Source organism: Anolis sagrei, chromosome X (genome assembly GCF_037176765.1).
Source record: "Anolis sagrei isolate rAnoSag1 chromosome X, rAnoSag1.mat, whole genome shotgun sequence".
NCBI lineage: Eukaryota > Metazoa > Chordata > Lepidosauria > Squamata > Dactyloidae > Anolis > Anolis sagrei.
The window spans coordinates 106,893,992-106,909,305 of record NC_090034.1 but is presented as its reverse complement, the minus strand read 5'-3'; the positions used below and the strand labels follow the sequence as shown (position 1 = coordinate 106,909,305).

At 39.4% G+C, this 15,314-nt stretch overlaps 1 protein-coding gene across 1 annotated transcript; it reads left to right on the top strand.

Annotated features, from left to right (window-relative positions):
- Positions 1 to 957: 957 nt before the first annotated feature.
- On the top strand, positions 958 to 14,241 carry LOC132780731 (DNA excision repair protein ERCC-1). Its single transcript, XM_067461129.1, has 10 exons — positions 958 to 1,194; positions 2,747 to 2,823; positions 3,010 to 3,312; positions 5,072 to 5,175; positions 6,912 to 7,011; positions 7,159 to 7,235; positions 11,204 to 11,303; positions 11,419 to 11,490; positions 11,683 to 11,751; positions 14,082 to 14,241. Exons 2-10 carry the CDS (start codon positions 2,758 to 2,760, stop codon positions 14,169 to 14,171), a joined length of 981 nt encoding a protein of 326 aa, XP_067317230.1. The 5' UTR covers positions 958 to 1,194; positions 2,747 to 2,757; the 3' UTR covers positions 14,172 to 14,241.
- Positions 14,242 to 15,314: the final 1,073 nt, after the last annotated feature.

The following is a 15,314-nucleotide window of genomic DNA, read 5'->3' as shown; positions in this document are numbered from 1 at the left end:
GAGCTGTGGTGTTGGAGGAAAGTGCTGAGAGTGCCTTGGACTGCGAGAAGATCCAACCAGTCCATCCTCCAGGAAATAAAGCCCATCTACTCACTGGAGGGAAGGAGACTAGAGGGAAAGCTGAAGTCCTTTGGCCACATCATGAGGAGACAGCCAAGCCTAGAGAAGGGAATGATGCTGGGGAAAGTGGAAGGCAAAAAAGGAAGAGGGGCCGACCAAGGGCAAGATGGATGGGTGGCATCCTTGAAGGGACTGGACTGACCTTGAAGGAGACCCTGGGGGTGGTGACGGCCGACAGGGAGCTCTGGCGTGGACTGGTCCATGAGGTCACGAAGAGTCAGAGACGACTGAACGAATGAACAACAACATTACCCTCATGCTTAGCTTGGCGAATGATTGCAGCTTTGCATCCGGTTTCAGCTGAATCGCATTAAACTTCGATGGCCTTTCTTCAACTGGTGAGACTTTTCATTGGGAAATCAGGGAAAAATATGGGATGCTTCCCTGTCTTGCCAGGGGAAAAGAACTCTTTGATGAGTCTAATTGGTCTCTGCCTCCTGGCAAAGACCCCTTAATTTTAGCTCTAGAACAGGAGGAGGTGGGCCTAGATGGCCTTTGGGGGTCCCATCCAACTCTTCTGAGTCTATGAAGCATTTAGTCTGGTTTGCAGACTGGAGAACCCTTCCCCTTCCGGTTTGGGGCTTTCACTTCCGCTTTTTCCCAGTGGGGCCGCTCTAGCAGGAACCGGAAGTCGCTCTCTGTCGCCTTTTCTCTAATTAGAAATTTTTACCTAAAAAGCTAAAAAGGAGGCGTTTCAAACAAGAAAGGGTTTCATTTCCCTTCCAACAGGTTTATATCTCTGGGAAGAAGGGCTCGGCGGCTTCTTACCATAGAGAGAAGGAACAGGCCTACTCTAGCCGGATTTCAGCCATAGACTCCCCAAGGATGATAGAGTGCGAATGCACAGAGCGTCCACTTTGTCTTCCGAAGGCGACATCCGGGTTCTTTCGCATCCAAACGTCGCAGGCGCCATGAAGGGTCGTCTGAAGCCTTCTTCCCCGCGTTTCTGGCGATCTTAAAGGCATCCCGAGAGGCAGATTTCCGAGACAATGCTTCCTGGACACCAAAAGGGCCTAGTCAGGGGGAAAAGCCTAACTTCTATACGGAGAATTTAACGCGCATGCGCCAGAACCAGTGAGTGCTCCCTATTGGCTGATTGGTCGCCCAATCAGGGTGTAGAATTGAGTTGATGGACAGGTGGAAGAGCTCTGTTGCTATGGTGATTCAGCCTCCCGCCTCCTTCCATTGACAATCTTGAAAACATGTGTATCTTACACTCTCTCTCTCTCTATATATATACACACTATATATATATATATAATACATATATACTATTGTATGTATATATGTTATATATATTATCTATATATTATATTCTTGTATATTGTATTATATATAGGATTATATATTTGTTATTTAGGGTATGTCTATATAAACAACATATATATATGTATATATATATATATATACAGAGAATATATGTTATTATAATTATTACTATTATTATTATTGTGTGTGTGTGTGTGTATGCACGTATTTATATGTATTATATATTTATATTCCCTCTCAAAAGGGACTCAAAGCATCTCACAGTGTAAAAATAATAATAATAACATACGATTTAAAACATTACAGTAGAACGAGACATCGACGTCTTTGAAAACACACAGTTAAAACAATCGAAATAATCAAAACTATAGTGTGTGCATATATATACACAAACATTATATATATATATATATATATACACACACACTATATACACACTATATATTATACACACACTATATATACGCACACTATGTATGCACACACTATATATATGTATATACACAACTATATACACATTCTGTATATATACAGCAGATATACACACACTATACATGCACACTATATATATGCCCACACTATATCTACACACTGTATACACACACACAGTATATATATACACACACATATATATACTTTTTACACACTATATTTACACAGACACTATATATGTATATATATATATATACACACACACACTATATAAATATATATACACACACTGTATGCACACACTATATATGCACACACTATAGTTACACCCACTATATTTACCCACACTATATATACACTATATATGCATATTTGATATACACACTATATATACATATATACACTATATACAGACACTATATAAATATATATACACACTATATTTACATACACTATATATGCATATTATATATACACACTATATATACATATATACACACTATATATACACAGCATATATTATATATACACACTATACATACACACTATATATATGCCCACACTATATATACACACACTATATATATACACACACAGTATAGAGACACACACTATATAAATCTATGTGTTTACCATATATATATATATATGTATATGTATATGTATATATGTATACACGCACCTGTATATGGTTTATGTATTTTAATAGAAACTTAATGTACGTACACACCTCTACATACATGCATATGTTTGTGTCTGTTTAAGAGTACAGATGAAGGCATTAAAAATATACCAAGACTATACCATTATAACACAAATTATCACTGAGCTACAGACCCCAGGATCCCATAGTGTTGAGCCACGGCGGTGAAAAAAGCGGTGTCAAACTGGATTAATTATGCCATGTGGATCCCTTTCTTGCTAGGAATCGGAGCGATGGAGCCCTCGAAGAAAGGGAGGAAGAAGTTCACGGTGAAGACGCAGGACGACGAAGCAGTGCAGGTAAGAGGAGACGGCTTGAGATTGGGATGAAACAGACATGGGCCAACTTTGCCCCTCCAGATGTTTTGGACTTCAATTCCCACAATTCCTAACAGCCTACCGGCTGTTAGGAATTGTGGGAGTTGGAGTCCAAAACACCTGGAGGGGTCAAAGTTCACCCAACTTCTGTCTTTCTCCTGTTTCCAGGTGAAGCCGCTCTTCAAGCCGTCTTCTGTATCCAGAGACGTAGCAACCTCTGAAAGCACCGATGCACCTGCTGGGAAATCCTATGCGGATTACATTGTGGGGCAACAAGTGGGGTCCTCCTCGGCCCCACAAGCAAAGCAAGGGACTTCCGGCATCCCAGCAGCAAAACCCACCACTTCTGCAAAGCCTCCTTCCTGCGAGAAGAGAAATATTATTGCCAAAGGTACAGAAGAAACCACACCCTTGAACCCGGTGCTGAAACCTGGGACAAAGCACAGCAGCATCATCGTCAGCCCGCGTCAGGTGAGAGGCCTTGTGCAATTGTGTTGGCCTTTGAGCACACCCAAGGGTGGTTTATTATTATTATTATTATTATTATTATTATTATTAAATATTATTTGATACAAACAAGATGAGTACACAGCAAACAAGATCACTCTGATGGCTTTCATATTATTATTATCTATATAATAATAATAATAATAATAATAATCCCTTGGGTTTATTATTATTATTATTAGTAGTAGTAGTAGTAGTAGTAGTAAATATTATTTGATACAAACAAGATCACTCTGCTGGCTTTCATGTTGGATACTTCCCAGGTAAAAAAATTATTATTATTATTATTATTATTATTATTATTATTATTATTATTATTTGAAACACAACAAGATGAGTCCACAGCAGAGAAGATCACTCTGCTGGCTGTTGAATTGGATCACACGTCGGACACTTCCCAAGTGTTTAGGACTGTGTGATATAATGCGTGCAGATCCCCGTAAGGCGGCCTTCTGCAGCTGGCAGATGGTAATTTTGTCAGTGCCGATTGTGCTTAAGTGCAGGCCAAGGTCTTGAGGCACTGCACCCAGTGTGCCCATCACCACTGGGACCCCCTTGACTGGTTTGTGCCAGAGTCTTTGTAGTTCAATCTTTAAATCCTCATATCGTGTCAGCTTTTCCAGTTGTTTCTCTTCAATCCTGCTGTCACCTGGGATTGCAACATCGACAATCCATACTTTTTTTTTAACACAATCATGAGGTCAGGAGTATTGTGCTCCAAAACTCTGTCTGTCTGAATTTGGAAATAATAATAATAATAATAATAATTATTATTATTATTTATTGTGTCAGGAGCAACCAGACATTTGTATTACATTTTTAACAAAACAAACAAACAAACAGACAAAACACAAAGTTTGCAAGCTTGGTAGTTGATTAAATGTCCTTTGATCAGTATCTGGCCCCTTGGAGTGCCTCTGGTGTTGCCGCATAATAATAATAATAATAATAATAATAATAATAATAATAATAATACCCCACCACCATCTCCCTGATGGGGACTTGGAGCGGCTTACATGGGGCCAGGCCCGAACAATTACAACTCTAAAGAAAACCAAAACACAACCAAAAACGCAAACAATAACCAATAACATCATAATTACATAAAACATATGAATACATAACAATATAAGAATTACAATAGACACAGGCACAGAGACAATGGGCAGGCTGCATGTAATGATTAAAAAACAAACTGATTAAAACTAATTAAAAACTCAGACAAGATAAAAGAGAGAGGCAGATAATATGGAAACCCCAGAGTATTTTGACGTGTTCATTTTTTGTAACCTTTTCTGGCTTGTGAACCCACCAGATCTTTGTCACAGGCAGATGATGTTTGTGCACAAGTTCCAGTGACTCACCTGAGCAAGGGTGTTGTGCCTCTGCTTGGAGTCTGTCCACGATCTTCTTGCAGCAGCTGAGGATGGGATCTATTGATTCATCGGCTTCCTTGCAGAGTCTACACTTGACTTGGGATCTGTGGTGGACTTTTCAATTGCTGTTGTTGTTGTTATTATTATTAAATATTTTATGCAAACTAACCCTAAACTGTAACATGAATCTATTGCAATAAGCCATTTCTTTGAACGAAACCAATTCTCCTCCCAAAGAACCAAAAAAGGAAGGTGTAATCAGCCGAACACTTCTGTTTCCTTGTTTTTTACCTGCATTGACAGCCATCCTTCTTCCTTCTTCTTCTTCCTTCTCCTTCTTCATCCAGCGAGGCAACCCCGTCCTGAAGTTCATCCGCAACGTGCCTTGGGAATTTGGAGACATCGTCCCGGATTATTTGCTGGGCCAAACCACCTGCGCCCTTTTCCTCAGGTGTGGTTGAGAGAGATGCGCTATAAGGTTAACAGCATCACACTATGTCACAAAATTCAAAAAATGTCCTGTTCCTGGTTTGAAAGTGTTATTTCCTGTTTCCTTGAATTAGTTCTACTTTGGAAACTTCACTTTTGTGCCTGAATCAATTCAAACTATGTTGCATTGGTTCAGATTCTTTGAAATATTTATAATTTATTATATATATATATATAATATATATTATATATCTATATAAATATAAATGTAATGTTAGTTCGTGCTACCATCAGAACTCAAAGACCACTGGGGGAATTGACACCAAATTTGGACACAAGACACCTAACAGTCCAATGTATGTCCTCCACTCAAAAAATTGATTTTGTCATTTGGGAATTGTCGTTGCTGGGATTTATAGTTTACCTACAATCAAAGAGCATTCTGAACTCCACCAATGATGGAATTGGGCCAAACTTAGCTCACAAGGCTCCCACGACCAACAGAAAAAACTGGAAAGGTTTGGTGGACATTGACCTTGAGTTTAGGAATTATAGTTCACCCACATCCAGAGAGCACTGTGGACTCAAACAATGATGGATCTGGACCAAACTTGGCACGAATATTCCATATGCCCAAATATGAACACAGATGGAGTTTAAGGGAAATAGACCTTGACATTTGGGATTTGTACTTACTGGGATTTATAGTTCACCTACAATCAAAGAGCATTCTGAACTCCACCAATGATGGATTTCAACCAAACATGGCATACAGGACTTTCATGACCAACAGAACACACTGGAAGGGTTTGCTGGGCATGGACCTTGAGTTTGGGAGTTGTAGTTCACCTACATCCAGAGAGCACTGTGGACTCAAACAATGATGGATCTGGATCAAACTCTACACGAATACTCAATATGGCCAAATGTGAACACTGGTGGATTTATAGTTCACCTACAATCAAAGAGCATTCTGAACTCCGCCAATGATGGAATTGACCCAAACTTTGCACACAGAACTCCCATGACCAGCAGAAAATACTGGAAGGGTCTGGTGGGCATTGACCTTGAGTTTGGGAGTTGTAGTTTACCTACATCCAGAGAGCTCTGTGGACTCAAACAATGATGGATCTGGACCAAACTTGACACAACAATTCCATATGCCCAAATATGAACACAGATGGAGTTTGGAGGAAATAGACCTTGACATTTGGGATTTGTACTTACTGGGATTTATAGTTCACCTACAATCAAAGAGCATTCTGAACACCAATGATGGATTTCAACCAAACATGGCATACAGGACTTCCATGAGCAGCAGAACACACTGGAAGGGTTTGGTGGGCATGGACCTTGAGTTTGGGAGTTGTAGTTCACCTACATCCAGAGAGCACTGAGGGATCTGGACCAAACTTAGCACAAATATTCCATATGCCCACATATGAACACAGATGGAGTTTGGACGAAATAGGCCTTTGGGATTTGTAGTTACTGGGATTTATAGTTCACCTACAATCAAAGAGCATTCTGAACTCCACCAATGATGAATCAAGAGATCCTGGGATCCGAAGAGAGACTTCGTGACGGTGAATCAGGGTTGAAAGTCCCCCAGAGCGAAGCATTAGTTTGATAACGACATAGAGGAGAATATCTCCCTTTTTCTGAATTCACGCCAGTATTTGCACTTTGCAAAGGGCTTGCTCAGCGGGGTCGAAATGCCAACTACGTCTTTCTCCTTGTTTCCTCTTCCCGCCACAGCCTGCGCTACCACCACCTGAACCCCAATTACATCCACGAACGGCTCCGCAACCTGGGAAAGACGTATGCGCTGCAAGTGCTTCTGCTTCAGGTTGACGTGGTGAGATGAGGAAAAAAAAGTTCACCCAACTATTTAGAAGAATCTTTGGGGGTTCTTTTGTCCTCTTTTTTTGGTTCTTTTCTTCCCTCTGTGGATGCTTTCCCCCTCCCTTTGGAAACTATGTCTCTCTCTGTTTCCTTTCTTTAGAAAGATCCGCACCAGGCTCTCAAGGATCTGGCCAAGATCTGCATCCTTGCCAGCTGCACCTTGATCCTGGCCTGGAGGTGAGCACCAAACACTCGGGTGGATGGGCAGGACAGGTCGCTCTCTTCCATCATCTCTGTTTTGGACTTGAATTCCCACAATTCCTATGTTACTAGCTGTACCCGCCATGCATTGCTTTGGCCAACCTTCCCTCCCTCTTTCTCTCCCTTCCTTCCTTCCTTCCTTTTTTCTTTCCTTCTCTCCTTCCTTCTTCCTCTTCCCTTCTTTCCCCCCTTTTCTTTCTCTTCTCCTTTCTCTCCTTCCTTCCTTCCCTTTCCTTCCCTTTTTTCTTTCCTTCTCTCCTTCTTTCCTTCCTCTTCCCTTCCTTCCCTCTTTTTCTTTCTCTCCTTCCTTCCTTCTTTCCTTCCTTCCCTTTTTCTTTCCTTCCTTCTTCCTCTTCCCTTCCTCCCCCCTTTTCTTTCTCTTCTCCTTTCTTTCCTTCCTTCCTTCTTTCCCTTTCCTACCCTTTTTCTTTCCTTCTCTCCTTCCTTCCTTCCTCTTCCCTTCCTTCCCGTTTCTTTCTCTTCTTTCTCTCCTTCCTTCTTTCCCTCTTTCTTTCCTTCCTTCTCTTCCTCCTCCTTTCCCTTTTCTTTCTCTCCTTTCTTCCGTCTCTCCTTCCCTCCCTTTTTCTTTCCTTCTCTCCTTCCTTCTTCCTCTTCCCTTCTTTCCCCCCTTTTCTTTCTCTTCTCCTTTCTCTCCTTCCTTCCTTCTTTCCCTTTCCTTCCCTTTTTTATTTCCTTCTCTCCTTCTTTCCTTCCTCTTCCCTTCCTTCCCTCTTTTTCTTTCTCTCCTTCTTTCTCTCCTTCCTTCCTTCCTTCCTTCCTTCTTTCCTTCCTTCCCTTTTTCTTTCCTTCCTTCTTCCTCTTCCCTTCCTCCCCCCTTTTCTTTCTCTTCTCCTTTCTTTCCTTCCTTCCTTCTTTCCCTTTCCTACCCTTTTTCTTTCCTTCTCTCCTTCCTTCCTTCCTCTTCCCTTCCTTCCCGTTTCTTTCTCTTCTTTCTCTCCTTCCTTCTTTCCCTCTTTCTTTCCTTCCTTCTCTTCCTCCTCCTTTCCCTTTTCTTTCTCTCCTTCCTTCCTTCTCTCCTTCCTTCCCTTTTTCTTTCCTTCTCTCCTTCCTTCTTCCTCTTCCTTTCTTTCCCCCCTTTTCTTTCTCTTCTCCTTTCTCTCCTTCCTTCTTTCCCTTCCCTTTTTTCTTTCCTTCCCTCCTTCCTTCCTCCTCTTCCTCTTCCCTTCCTTCCCCGTTTCTTTCTCTCCTTTCTTTCCTTCCTTCTTGCCCTCTTTCCTTCCTTCCTTCTCTTCCTCCTCCTTCCCCCTTTTTCTTTATATCCTTCCCCTTTTCTTTCCTTCTCTCCTTCCTTTTTCCTCTTCCCTTCCCCCCTTTTCTTTCTCTTCTCCTTTCTCTCCTTCTTTCCCTTTCCTACCTTTTTTCTTTCCTTCTCTCCTTCCTTCCTTCCTCTTCCCTTCCTTCCCGTTTCTTTCTCTTCTTTCTCTCCTTCCTTCTTTCCTTCCTTCTCTTCCTCCTCCTTTCCCCTTTTTCTTTCTCTCCTTCTTTCTCTCCTTCCTTCTCTCCTTCCTTCCCTTTTTCTTTCCTTCTCTCCTTCCTTCTTCCTCTTCCCTTCTTTCCCCCCTTTTCTTTCTCTTCTCCTTTCTCTCCTTCCTTCCTTCTTTCCCTTTCCTACCCTTTTTCTTTCCTTCTCTCCTTCCTTCTTCCTCTTCCCTTCCTTCCCCGGTTTCTTTCTCTTCTTTCTCTCCTTCCTTCTTTCCCTCTTTCTTTCCTTCTTTCTCTTCCTCCTCCTTTCCCCTTTTTCTTTCTCTCCTTCTTTCTCTCCTTCCTTCCTTCTCTCCTTCCTTCCCTTTTTTCTTTCCTTCTCTCCTTCCTTCCTCCTCTTCCTCTTCCCTTCCTTCCCCCCTTTCTTTCTCTCCCTTCTCTCCTTCCTTCTTTCCCTTTCCTTCCTTCCCTTTTTCTTTCCTTCTCTCTTTCCTTCCTTCCTTCTCTTCCCCTTCCCTTACTTCCCCCCTTTTCTTTCTCTATGGCAAGCATCCTCAGAGGTAGTGAGGTGTTAGAAGTAGGAAAATGGGTTTATATATCTGTGGCATGAGCAGGGTGGGACAAAGGACTCTTGTCTGCTGGAGCTAGGTGGGAATGTTTCAACTGACCACCTTAATTAGCGTTGATGTCTTGGCAGTGCCTGGGGGAATCTTTTGTTGAGAGGTGATTAGATGTCCCTGATTGTTTCCTCTCTGCTGTTGTGCTGTTGTAATTTTAGAGTTTTTTAAAAAACTGGTAGCCAGATTTTGTTCATTTTCATGGTTTCCTGCTTTCTGTTGAAATTGTCCACAAAACCTGGCTACCAGTATTAAAAAAACTCTGAAATTACAACAGCACAACAACAGAGAGGAAACAAACAAGGACATCTAGCCCCTCTCAACAAAAGATTGCTCCAGGCACTGCCAGGCCATCAAATGCTAATCAAGGCGATCAGTTGAAACATTCACACCTAGCTCCAGCAGACAAGAGTCCTTTGTCCCACCCTGGTCATTCCGCAGATATATAAACCCACTTTCCTACTTCCAACACACGTCACAACCTCTGAGGCCACAGCAAAGAGTGGCTAGAGACAGCTAGTATATCTATATAAATAAAAATATAATGTTTGTTTTTCCATGGATTTGAGAGCATCCCAATCTGTACATATTTCAAATCCTCCAGATAGATAGAGATAGATAGTAGGTGGGTGTCGATAATCATAGAATCCTAGAATCAAAGAGTTGGAAGAGACCTCCTGGGCCATCCAGTCCAACCCCATTCTGCCAAGAAGCAGGAATATTGCATTCAAATCACCCCTGACAGATGGCCATCCAGCCTCTGTTTAAAAGCTTCCAAAGAAGGAGCCTCCACCACACTCCGGGGCAGAGAGTTCCACTGCTGAACGGCTCTCACAGTCAGGAAGTTCTTCCTCATGTTCAGATGGAATCTCCTCTCTTGTAGTTTGGAGCCATTGTTCCACGTCCTAGTCTCCAGGGAAGCAGAAAGGAAGCTTGCTCCCTCCTCTCTCCTCTCTCCCTGTGGCTTCCTCTCACATATTTATACATGGCTCTCATCATATCTCCTCTCAGCCTTCTCTTCTTCAGGCTAAACATGCCCAGCTCTTTAAGCCGCTCCTCATAGGGCTTGTTCTCCAGACCTTTTATCATTTTAGTCGCTCTCCTCTGGACACATTCCAGCTTGTCAATATCTCTCTTGAATTGTGGTGCCCAGAATTGGACACAATATTCCAGATGTGGTCTAACCAAAGCGGAATAGAGCATGGGGAGCATGACTTCCTTAGATCTAGGCACTATGCTCCTATTGATGCAGGCCAAAATCCCATTGGCTTTTTTTGCCACCACATCACATTGTTGGCTCACGTTTAACTTGTTGTCCACGAGGACTCCGAGATCTTTTTCACACGTACTGCTCTCGAGCCAGGCATTGTCCCCCATTCTGTCTCTTTGCATTTCGTTTTTTCTGCCTAAGTGGAGTATCTTGCATTTGTCCCTGTTGAACTTCATTTTGTTAGTTTTGGCCATTCATCTCTCTAATCTGTCAAGATCGTTTTGAATCCTGTCCTCTGGAGTTATTATTATTATTATTATTATTATTATTATTATTATTATTATTATTATATAACTCACCTGTCCTTGCCTAAGAGAGAGACTCTGTAAGCCAGAAACAACTTGAAAACACATAATGGGTAACAACAACTACTGAATTGTCGAAGGCTTCCATGGCCGGAATCATTGGGTTGTTGTGAGTTTTCTGGGCTGTCTGGCCATGTTCCAGAAGCATTCTCTCCTGACGTTTCGCCTGCATCCGTGGCAGGCAACCTCTGAGGATGCCTGCCATAGATGTGGGCGAAACATCAGGAGAGAATGCTTTTGGAACATGGCCAGACAGCCCAGAAAACTCACAACAACCCAACAACAACCACTGTGTCTTGTCTCCTTTAGCCCCGAGGAAGCGGGCCACTACCTGGAAACCTACAAGGCCTACGAACAAAAGCCGCCCGACCTCTTGAAGGAGAAAGTGGACAAGGACTACCTGTCGAGGGTCAGGACTGTTTTATTATTATTTGGGAAGGAATTTCATGTCTTCACCTTCACAAAAAAAAAACATGGTTTAAAGGTGAGCTGTCCTGCAATGACTTTGGTGTCTCTCCTTCCAGATGACTGACTGCTTGACCAGCGTGAAGTCTGTGAACAAGACGGACACACTGAGCCTGCTCTCCAACTTTAAAGTGAGACTCTGTTCTTTGTCCTGGGTTCAAGGGGCAAAGCGCCTTCCAAAGACCCTAACCTTGGCGACAGTCCCAAAAGGACACGTTTCCCTACCAAGATCAGTTGGGATTTGGTGCCTTTTGGGGGGTATTTAGAGCCTTCTCTTTCTTGGGATCCTGTTTCATCTAAGGCTTGGCCTTTTTGCGTTGCAGTCTCTGGCCAAGGTTGTCCAAGCCTCCAAGGAGGACCTGTCTCTCTGCCCAGGGATCGGGCCCCAAAAGGTAAGCGGAGAAGGGCCTAAAATGGATACTATATATATGTTATAAACACTACAGATATAGTGTGTCTGCAGTATATATACAGTATATACTGTATAGTGGCATACACTATACAGTATATACTGTATACTATATATATATATACACACACACACACATACTTTATTCCATATATAGTGTATACAGTATAGTATATACTGTATACTGTATATATAGTGTATACAGTATATACTGTATAAAATATATATATTGTATACCATTTATATATAGTGTATACAGTATATATTATACAGTGTGTGTATATATATATATATATATATATATATATATATAGTGTATGCAGTATAGTGTATATAGTATATACAGTATATACTATACAGTATATATTGTATACAATATATTGTATACAATATAGTATACACAGTATAGTGGATACAGTATATACTATATAGCATATACTGTATACAATATATATACTGTATATACTATACCATATATAGTTTATACAGTATAGTGTATATAATATATACAGTATAGTGTATATAGTATATACAGTATATACTGTATACTATATATATATACACACACACACATACTTTATTCCATATATAGTGTATACAGTATAGTATATACTATATACTGTATATATAGTGTATACAGTATATACTGTATAAAATATATATATTGTATACCATTTATATATAGTGTATACAGTATATATTATACAGTGTGTGTATATATATATATATATATATAGTGTATGCAGTATAGTGTATATAGTATATACAGTATATACTATACAGTATATATTGTATACAATACACATATATACTGTATATACTGTATACTGTACATATATAGTATACACAGTATAGTGGATACAGTATATACTATATAGCATATACTGTATACAATATATATACTGTATATACTATACCATATATAGTTTATACAGTATAGTGTATATAATATATACAGTATAGTGTATATAGTATATACAGTATATACTGTATACAATATACTGTATACACTATATATGGAATGTGTCCAGAGGAGGGCGACTAAAATGATAAAGGGTCTGGAAAACAAGCCCTATGAGGAGCGGCTTAAGGAGCTGGGCATGTTTAGCCTGAAGAAAAGAAGGCTGAGAGGGGATATGATGAGAGCCATGTATAAATATGTGAGAGGAAGCCACAGGGAGGAGGAGGGAGCAAGCTTGTTTTCTGATTCCATGGAGACTAGGACGCAATGGAGTAATGGCTTCAAACTACAAGAGAGGAGATTCCATCTGAACATGAGGGAGAACTTCCTGACTGTGAGAGCCGTTCAGCAGTGGAACTCTCTGCCCCAGAGTGTGGTGGAGGCTCCTTCCTTGGAGCTTTTAAACAGAGGCTGGATGGCCATCTGTCGGGGGTGATTTGAATGCTTCTTGGCAGAATGGGGTTGGACTGGATGGCCCAGGAGGTCTCTTCCAACTCTTCGATTCTATGATTCTATATATGGTATACCATGTATATAGTGTCTACAGTATATACTATACAGCATATACTGTATACAATATATATACTGTATATTGTATATATAGTGTATACAGTATAGTGTATACAATATATACCGTATACAATATATATATTGTATACCTTGTATATAGTGTATACAGTATAGTATACTGTATATACTGTATAAAGTGTATATATGTAGTGTATACAATATATACTGTATACAGTATTCAGTGTATACTGTAATATATATGTTGTAGTTCAGCATGTTCCTCAAGTTGCTACTCCTAGTAGCAGGGAAAACGGGTCTCCTTTAGAGTCAGAAAGGGAAACAGCAGCATCAGCACATTAGAGAAATCATTATGGCTCCAAGCGATACTGACACGTTTCCAGGTTTTGCTGATTGGGAAATGGGGGATGGCAATATATATGTGTGTGTGTCTATATATATATATATATATATATATATATATATATATAGACACACACACATATATATTATATATGTGTGTGTATATATATTATTATTATATATATATATTATATATATATATTATATATAATGTATTATATATATATATATATATATATATATATATATATATATATATATATATATATATATATAATGTATGCAGCATTTGCTCCTGATGTTTTTCCCTAACCATACTCTATTAAGCAAGTAGAGAGGGTGCAATTAGCAAGCTTGACCCTTAAGGGTCTCTCTCTCGGTCCCTTTCTCCAAAAAGCAGAATTTTGGGAGTTGTAGTACTGGTAAGGTGCATTTGCAGAGTCATTCTACTTTGTGCCCCCCTTTGCTGCTCTTCCTTGCAGGCCAAGAGGCTCTTCGATGTCCTTCACGAACCGTTCCTTAAGATTCCCAAAAGAACAGAAGTCTCCCACGAACAGGAGAGCAAAGAGTAAAACATTTTGCATCCAAACCCTGGGAACATTTATGGAAAAAAAGACACCTTATTCGTGTATCGGCGGCCAATACAACACGTCTCCTCCAAAAAAATAAAATACCTAACTGCAGCAAGAACGTCAAAGGAGTCCTTTGTTGTTGTGATTTTGTAAACAAGGGACGAGGCTTCCTCCTTTCCCAACTTTTGCAAAAGCGATTTATGTGGGTTGTTTATGGGATTCCTATATGTCTTTTTGAGTTCCAGGTTCCACATTTCAGCCAGATTGAAATTAACTTTAAATTTTGCAACAAACCCAATCACAGAAACTGCAAGAAGAATGGAAACCAAATTTTATGTGGACTAAAAATAACATCAACAATGTATTTAGTATTCTAAAACAGAAAAAAAGATCAAAGATAATTGTGGGGCTAATACTTTGAATAACCTAACAGTAATGTTTAGAATTTCAGTGTATATGTGTGTATGTATACACACACATATTTGAATCATTGAAATTCTATACATTACTGAGTGTATATATAAAAAATACTGTGTATACTGTATATATGTATGTATTATATACTGTATACAGTATATAGTATATACAGTATATACTGTATACACTATACAGTATATACAGTAAATAATATATATGTATACACTGTCTATATTGTATACCATATATATCCAGTATGTATATATATATATACAGTGCGTATGTATATATATACATACTGTCTTTTTTATATACCATATATATCTAGTGTATACAGTATATACTGTATACACTATACAGTATATATAGTAAATAATATATATATATAGTCTATATTATATACCATATATATCTAGTGTATACAGTATATACTGTATACACTATACAGTATATACATTAAATTATATATATACTGTCTATATTGTATACCATATGTATCTAGTGTATACAGAATATACTGTATACACTATACAGTGTGTGTATATATATATATATATATATACATACTGCCTTTATTGTATACCATATATATCTAGTGTATACAGAATATACTGTATACACTATATAGTATATATAGTAAATTATATATATATACTGTATATTTTAGTCTATATTGTATACCATATATACCTAGTGTATACAGTATATACTGTATACACTATACAG